This window comes from Misgurnus anguillicaudatus, chromosome 8 (genome assembly GCF_027580225.2).
Source record: "Misgurnus anguillicaudatus chromosome 8, ASM2758022v2, whole genome shotgun sequence".
In the NCBI taxonomy this organism is placed as follows: domain Eukaryota; kingdom Metazoa; phylum Chordata; class Actinopteri; order Cypriniformes; family Cobitidae; genus Misgurnus; species Misgurnus anguillicaudatus.
In genome coordinates, this window is record NC_073344.2 from 12062447 (window position 1) to 12070802 (window position 8356).

The 8356-nt window shown below is 35.3% G+C and overlaps 1 protein-coding gene across 1 annotated transcript; it reads left to right on the forward strand.

Annotated features, from left to right (window-relative positions):
- Positions 1 to 275: 275 nt before the first annotated feature.
- ptger3 (prostaglandin E receptor 3 (subtype EP3)) lies at positions 276 to 8007 on the forward strand. Its single transcript, XM_055214237.2, has 2 exons — positions 276 to 1313; positions 2972 to 8007. The coding sequence occupies exons 1-2, from the start codon at positions 459 to 461 to the stop codon at positions 3329 to 3331; spliced, it is 1215 nt and encodes a 404-aa protein (XP_055070212.1). The 5' UTR covers positions 276 to 458; the 3' UTR covers positions 3332 to 8007.
- The last annotated feature ends 349 nt before the right edge of the window (positions 8008 to 8356 follow it).

The window sequence follows — 8356 nt, forward strand, 5'->3', positions numbered from 1 at the left end:
TCAAAATCAGCAGTGAACCTAGATGGCTTGTGAAAAATGACACATGTATTAGGATTGTTTTCTTGCTACTACTCATGTATAACTCTTTTTGGTCAGACTTGTGCTTTATTAAGCCAAATTTGATTAATAATAAAAATTAATGTGTCTAAATGATTTTTACTGTGAGATATACGGGGTACAGCAGGTGCCGGTCAACTGAACAGCATAACAACAATAAACAAAAAAAATTCGTTTTCTCGTGTTTTTAGTAATTTTACTCCTCGTTGTGTTGCTCTCTCTCCTATTGAGTTTGCAAGCATGTTTGACATTTCCATAAGGGTCCCGCCTCTGTATTTATACCGCGCGCCCGTTCAGCGCGCTCGAGCAGCAGAGCGCAGGAAGAAAGTGAAGCTGAAGTGAACATTTCACGGAGTACTTTACCTGTTTCAAAGGGCCATGAACAAGCTCCCCGAAAAAGGATGACATCTAAATGTCGGTCTTCAGACATTCTGCCACAAAACATTTCTGCAGGAAGCACTATGTTGGAGTCCAACATCTCCAAATCTTCACAGGACAGCACCGTCAAGAGTGCCAGCTGTGGATCTGTATCCGTGTTTTTTCCCATCATTATGATGGTCACTGGAATGGTGGGTAACTCGCTGGCGATGCTGCTAGTTTATAATGCATACCGAAGAAAAGAAAACAAAAGAAAGAAATCGTTTCTGCTTTGCATTGGGTCGCTGGCATTGACTGATCTTTTCGGCCAGTTGCTCACGAGTCCCATAGTCATTTCGGTTTACAGAGCAGATCTGAAATGGGAAAAAGTGGACTCGTCAGGAACTCTCTGCGCTTTCTTCGGCGTGTGCATGACCACTTTTGGTCTATGCTCTCTTTTTTTTGCGAGTGCCATGGCTATTGAAAGGGCCTTAGCCATTACTGCTCCTCACTGGTACTCGAATTACATGAACACCAACTTGACCAAACAAATTCTGGTCATTATTTGGTGTTTAGTTTTGCTCTTTGCGTTGTTGCCCGTTGCTGGCGTGGGAAAATATACTTTGCAGTGGCCAGGCACTTGGTGTTTTATAAGTACAGGTGATAAGGACGTAACGGGAAATACGTTTTTTGCCACTACTTTTGCATTGCTGGGGATATTTTCATTGCTCGTCACTTTATCTTGTAATTTTGTGACCATACGAGCATTGGTTACGCGGTGTAAATCGAAGCTAAGCTCGACTCAGTCATCCAAGCAATGGGAGAGGTTAACAACAGAGACTGTTATTCAGTTGATGGGCATTATGTGTGTCCTGTTGACATGTTGGTCACCTCTGCTGGTATGTATCATATCTGCTTTTTACAGATACGCTTGCTGTAGTTATCACATGTAAGCATGCGCTATGTGAATTCAGTTCAGTATGATACGATGCCAAGACCTTTAGCTTTAAATGCCTCTCTTTTGTCGTTTGTGAAATGACATAAAAGGTCATAATTCCAGTATAGCTTATTATTATTAAATAAATAAAAAACGGTCTCTTTTAAGTAAAAAACAGTGTTATATGAGCAGAACGTTTATAGAGATGTTTATCCCATCCCATGATCCTAAATCGTTAAATTAAAAATAATTAATTATTAAAAGAAGAAATTGGATTAGGATTTACATGAATAAAGCTATAGGAAAAGATAGAAACAAATTTCTCTCAGAAAATGTTTTAAAGGAGCTGTCATTCAAAATCTATTTTACAATGTCAGAAAGAAAGATGCAAAACTGTACCTTTTCTGTCACTGGGATGGTAACCTAAGGTTCAGTTTTGTACCTTTACAATTAAGCAATAATACATACTACAATGTTGTACCTTACTGTACCTTAAGGACATATTGTGCACCTTTAAATGTACAGTTAAATGTTTTGTACCCCTACTGTAACATTTAACTGGTACAAAATTGGTCCCTAAAGGTACTGTACTTACTTACCCCAAAAGGTGTTGTATATCCATAAAGGTACAAAAATGAGCCCAGTGACAGAAAAAGTACATTTAAAAAAAAATTCCTGACCTTAGTGTAACTAAAATTTTAAAGTAAGATTTAAGTAAGAGTTTCTGGGTGAATTTTTTTTCAAGTAAATCCAAATTACCTTTAATGCAGAAAAACTCTAAATTTAGGGTTGACATTCGACAAATGTTGATTCTTTCCATTTATGTAATACTGGTTGATTTTTGTGTTAATTATTAAATTAAATGTATAAGAAAATCATAAACATAAATGAATCCACTTAAATTTGCTTCTTGCATAAATCCGAAATGTAAAATCTGTAAAATTGTAATTTATTATGTTACAGGGGCCATGGCACAAGACTTTTTTAAGATGTCAAATAAATATTTGGTGTCCCCAGAGTACATATGTGATGTTTTAGCTCAAAATACCATATAAATAATTTACTATAGCATGTTAAAATTGCCACTCTGTAGGTGTGTGCAAAAATGTGCTGTTTTGGGTGAGTCCTTTAAAATGCAAATGAGCTGATGAAATTCAAACACTGATCACAATGATGGTGGTTTGTTGTAATTAAAACTCAATTGTGCTTTTTTCTACACTAAATTTCAGTGCTGTGGTTGGATATTGCAGATTAAGGGGTGATATTATTATAATAAGAGCTCCTCATGACATCGTAAGGAGAGCCAAATTTCAACAACCTATTTTTTCATGTGCTTGTAGAGAATGGTTTACCAAACTAAGTTACTGGGTTAATCTTTTTCACATTTTCTAGGTTGATAGAAGCACTGGGGACACAATCATAGCACTTTAACATGGAAAAAGTCAGATTTTCATGCCATGGCCCCTTTAAAATAAACATAGAAAACTGCATGTTGATAAACCATGATTAAATATGCCAAAATATTACAAACAATCGTTCTTTTCATTTTTAATGACATAATCATCAATAATTCACATAATGTGACCGTGATTGTGGTGCCTCCTCCCCTCGTTTCCGCAGATTCTTATGCTAAAGATGATCTCAACCCACACATCCTCTCATCACTGCAAGTCTGCCGCTGCATCTCTCTCACACAATCAGGACATACAGATGGACTGCAACTTCTTTCTCACAGCCATACGCCTGGCATCACTCAACCAGATCCTGGATCCGTGGGTTTACCTGCTTCTCAGGGAAATTCTTCTGAGGAAGTTCTGCCAGGTTGCCAGTGCGGTATCCAAGTGCTCACTGGAGGGGCAGAAGGAAAATCAATGTCCTCTAGATGTCCTGAGTAAAAAGGCTATTCAAAACGATAACGTTCAGAAACAGTCCCTGAATATGGAGAACTGTAATTTGAATGGGGGGAATGGGGAACAGTGACTGAAGTGGGGTTAATAGCATTTCAAAATAAGAAATACAATGGATTTGCTGTGAATTGCTGTGATGAAACCAGCATGTAATCACAGTCAGTCTTGTCTAGCTGACCTGTCACAGTCAATATACTCAAAGGGATTTTGTACATGGTTACTCAATTAGCATCCTTTGAAGTAAACTAAATGACTGAACTTGACCGGTAAAGGTATGCAGAACAGCAATATTAGTAAATGAAACGTGGCAAAACAAAAAGCAAAATGAGAAACTGATTTTGCCAGCTCCCGTGGAGTTGGTTTAAATTGTTTTGAACCAGTGTTGGCATTACATAAGAAAACATATTTATATATATGCCAATTGCTAGATTGAAATGATAAAATATTTCTTGGTTGAAATGGTTAATATATGGTGTGAAATATAAAATATCAAAGCTCATTTTGCACTCGCAGAGAAGCACTGAATGGTCTTATATTCACTTTTTTATACCTCTGCTCTCTAAATTCAATTGAACTTTGAAGCACATGGCTTACTTTTAAAATTATAATATGTTTTATTGTGCGCACTTCTCAATGCCAAGCCTGCAGAGCTCATAACCACAGGTGGCTGTGTTTATTGGTTTGAATTGTACAGAGTGAAGTTAATGCAACATAGATTTGCTGAATTTGTTGAAACGTTTCCAGACTTTGGTCAGCTGCTTTCAAAGTGACATTTTGAACGTGATGCGTACACCAAGTGCCTCGTGGTACAGCATCTGTTAATCTGCAAGATTTTAGATATTTCCCTATAATAAGAGCTGTCTGTGTGATAAAATCAAGGCCTCTAAAACTCAAATGGAAGGCAATTTCACCTTATTCAGATGGCAATTAGTCATTATAGGAAATTACTTTTTTTATGCTAGCTGTCAGGGGGCAAATAAAGCTTTGTGCTTCGTTTTTCCAATATGTTCTTTATGGCAAATTATGGAATATTTAAGATCCAGTAGTTATACTTTGAGACATAAAATGCGTTTTCTACCCATTATTCCATGCTGACAAAATTATCTCACAATACAATGAAAAACAATTGTGAAAGATTGCAAGTGATGCAGATGCTACAACCTTTTTTAAATTGGGCCCTTTAGTTTTACTGTGTTTTTACTCATTTTATGCATAATTGAACATCATACTGATCTGGAAACAATTGAGAGACCATTTCAGTTTTGCCTTGAATCATCTTTATTGTGACCATTTCAGTCCAGTGTTTGTTGAATTCCAACAAAAGCAAACCTTTGGAGTCATCCAACAGCAATGTAAAAGACTGAAAGCATGATGGGACACATAAAAGATGTGATTACAATCAGGGTTATTCCTTCAAATATTCATTTTGAACTGTATTATTATACTATAGTATTGTGCTGTTTTAAAATGGATATAAACTAGATTGAACTATTCAAGATTGCAAAAACATTGCAAACGAAAACATTATTTTATTAGGAATTTGGCAGAAATGTTGTCGGTAGATGACAGAATTAAACAAAACTGACAGTCGCATACCTCTATATAGTAATTTTAGAAAAACTGAAAATAATCTTGAAGTGGTCTCTTAATTTTTTCCAGAGTTGTATATGCATGGGTGATTCTCACGAAATCCAGACTTAGAAGGTGTCCAGCATCAGATTTGTTTTTAAAAAGCCCTTGAAGACAATTTTTTTAGCACATATAAGATTAAGGTCTGAACTTACTATAACCATTATTTTTAGAGGATTTAAAAAATATTTCCTATAGAATTATTTACACACTGAAAAAATACTTTTCTGCCTTACATTTTTTTTGTTGAATCAACTCGGATTTACAAGTCACTTACTTACTATTATTTATCTTGACTAGAGATGAGTGGTTATAACTACAGGTGAGTTGTTATAACTTATAAATTTAAGTTGACTTTTCTCAACTATATTTTATAAGTTGTGACAACTAATTTCTGTTGACATGACTTGTAAATCTGAGTTGATTTAACAAAAAAATTTAAGGCAGCAAAGTTTTTTTACAGTGCATTTTTTAGATTATCATTATCAAAAAGTATCATTACTGCAATATGATATTGCATTAAATAAATGCATTTAGAAACTTGTGTTTCGGTAATGAGAACTAAAAAGTTGTCTAGGTACTATGACAAACAAAATTTCAACTTTTATCTGTAGAAAAAATAAGAACTGCTTACCTGGTAGTCATCTTGAGTGTCACAGTCAATTATGTCCCTTCCAACCATTTTTTTTTTGTTGAAAATGTTAGTTCATTGAGGGCTTAGTTTTCTGTGTTTTCTACTCATGTAAAGCTGCTTTGAAACAATTAACAATTGTGAAAAGCGCTATATAAATAAAATTGGATTGAATTGAATTGAAGGGCTTAAACAATGATTGAAAATTGTTGCGGAGGATGAGAAATTTTTTCTTGGACACATTTATATTCCTTATTATTGTCTCTACATTTACCAATGATTACCAAGTACCACATGTTTCTTTACTGTAAATGTTTATAGTATAACATGCACTGAAGCATTTAGTAATATAAATATAAATATTTCCATGTCAAAGAACCCAAATCCAGTCATGGACACGTTGCGGTAATGAAAATTTTCCCCTTAAATGTGGAAAAAACAACAAAATTGGTTTGTATGATGTCATTTGAAATCATGTTCAAAATATTACACGAAGAGATTTTTTTTAACTCTTATTTTGATACTCTTACTTTGCATTTACATTTTTTATCAAAATGTTTCATGACACCTCATAAGTCTAATTTCGCGAGAATCACCCATTATGCGATCCTGTTTGTGAAATCCAGGCTACTATCATGTTTCATCTAAATCTGTGTCGCTTTACACTTACGTCCAAAGAGTAATGTGACCGGTACAATGACGAATGCATACACAGTTAGGAAAAATTGTCAAAAAAGGTCCCAAGTTATCACTATCCTTTAAAAAAGGCCTTAATATGTACCTTAACAGTACTGATATGCATTCTTTGGTACCAATATGCACTCGAATATGAACTCTTTAGTTGCAAAAAAATCTTGTTTAGTTGGGCAACAGATCTCATTCCAGTTTTATAAAGCTCCGACTTCACCTTTTTGTCACTGTAGCGCTTCCATCCCCAGTTCTTTGAAACCTACAGGATACTGAAAATGTTTGCACCAATGATTTCACACCCTGCCGATTAAAAGAAAATAAGAGAGAAAGATGCCAGGGGAGTGTTTTGAAAGGACATAGAGAATATGTCAAACATTTTCTTCGATGTTCAGAGCTCTGTGAAATTGGTTAAAAGTTGTTGTGACCAGTAAACACATTCAGAACATTAAATTGCATGAGGGAGTAAAAAAAATAGTCAATTTTCTATCAAAAGGACTGTCAGCAAATCCAAAATAAAAAGCAGTGCAAGCTTGAATAGCAGTCAAGATACTTTTTGTAAACTGATTTTGAAGGAGGCGTTACTTATAATTTAAAATATATGTTAGCAGGAAGTGATTTCAGAGGAAATAATAGATGGCACTTACGAATGAGACAATGAAGAAATAATGAAATTAATGTGAGCTATGGCCTGGTCGAGCTTAACTTGCTGTTGTCTGATTGGGTAACGGCTTACACTGTGAACACAGAGACAATAGAAAAAAGGATGATTGGATGATAATTCATTGTTATATTACAATTCATGCCGTACTCATGAAGACAAAGCAGGTCCGCCTTGTGACCATTCAGTGCTTTATATAAATGTGACTGTGATTTCATTCTTATGTAACTGTACTGTACAGCTGTATTTAACATTGTTTTTATGTTGCCAATAGTATCTGAGATTCTTTCATATAGAAAGGTTTAAAATTTCATTGGTGACGTGACAGAAGCAAAGACTTAAAAGTTAAAAGCATGAAACTTAACAGCCTAATATGTGAATGCTTCAGAATGAACCATTGATTTATCTGTAATTGTGTATGTGCATGCAATAAGAGCTGCAAGATCATGTTTGCATGTGAAGCCACCAGCAAATCAAATTTTGGGTCACACCATTATGAATGTCATAATGCCATGCCAAATCAAAAATGCCGTAAGGGTGGCACGTCTGCATTATAAAATACAGCGGTTTATGAATGTATTAAGGATTTTACATTTGTTTATTTGTAAGACAAGACCCTGTGTCATCCTGGACTCGGTTCACAGCCAGAGCTGTCATTAAGCTTGTATCAACAGATGGTCGTGGCTCTGCTTGTGTGTTTTTGATAAGAAATGTTTGCATATGCTTGCGGCTGTTTGACTCGTCTTTTAACTGCTCTGGCCAAGCTATGTGCTCGCCTTGTAATGGTGCTTTTAAAGTATATCATTATTTAATTCTGTGCCGTCTGTGTTTTCCATCCATCTGCGGGGATGGACTGTGTTTCATGCTATTATCATAATTTGATTTGGGGGGGTACATTAAAGTGCTTGTTAGTTTTCCCTTCAGTTTTTTGTGTAATGTAATCGCCTTGGTGATTTAAAAATTCATGGTGATATGAAAAAAACGTGTGCATATAATATTTTGATCATGGCAGTGTTAAAATAATTTTTTACTGCTTGATAAATCAATAATTCTAACTGTTATTTGACTCATTGAAAATTTGAAAAACCTTGTCTCATGTATGTACAGATACTAAGCCAAAAGAATAAAACAAAGAAGTAACATTCTGTTGGGTGAAAAACTGATTATTGGTGTTTTAATATTATAATTGTTGTATTTGCACTGTCAGAAAAAAGGTACAAAACTGTACCTGTTCTGTCACTGGGGTGGTACCCTAAGGTTATGTACCTTTACAGGTATGTTCAGTGGCGGCCAGTGACTTCTTTTTTCAAGGGCGCTCAATGCGAAGAACATGTATGTAGCCCCCTGAAAACACGGGCAACACACATGACACCCCGAACATTTATTTTGAATTTGCGGCCCTCGGATGAGCAGTCACGAGCCACCACTGGATATGTTGTACCTTTTTTGGGTACATTACTGTACTTTAAGGACACATTGTATACCTTTAA

Coding starts and splice junctions, on each gene's coding strand:
- ptger3 (XM_055214237.2), top strand. CDS start 459: ATGACATCTAAATGTCGGTCTTCAGACATTCTGCCACAAAACATTTCT. Junction 1,314..2,971: donor CATGTTGGTCACCTCTGCTG/GTATGTATCATA, acceptor TCGTTTCCGCAG/ATTCTTATGCTAAAGATGAT.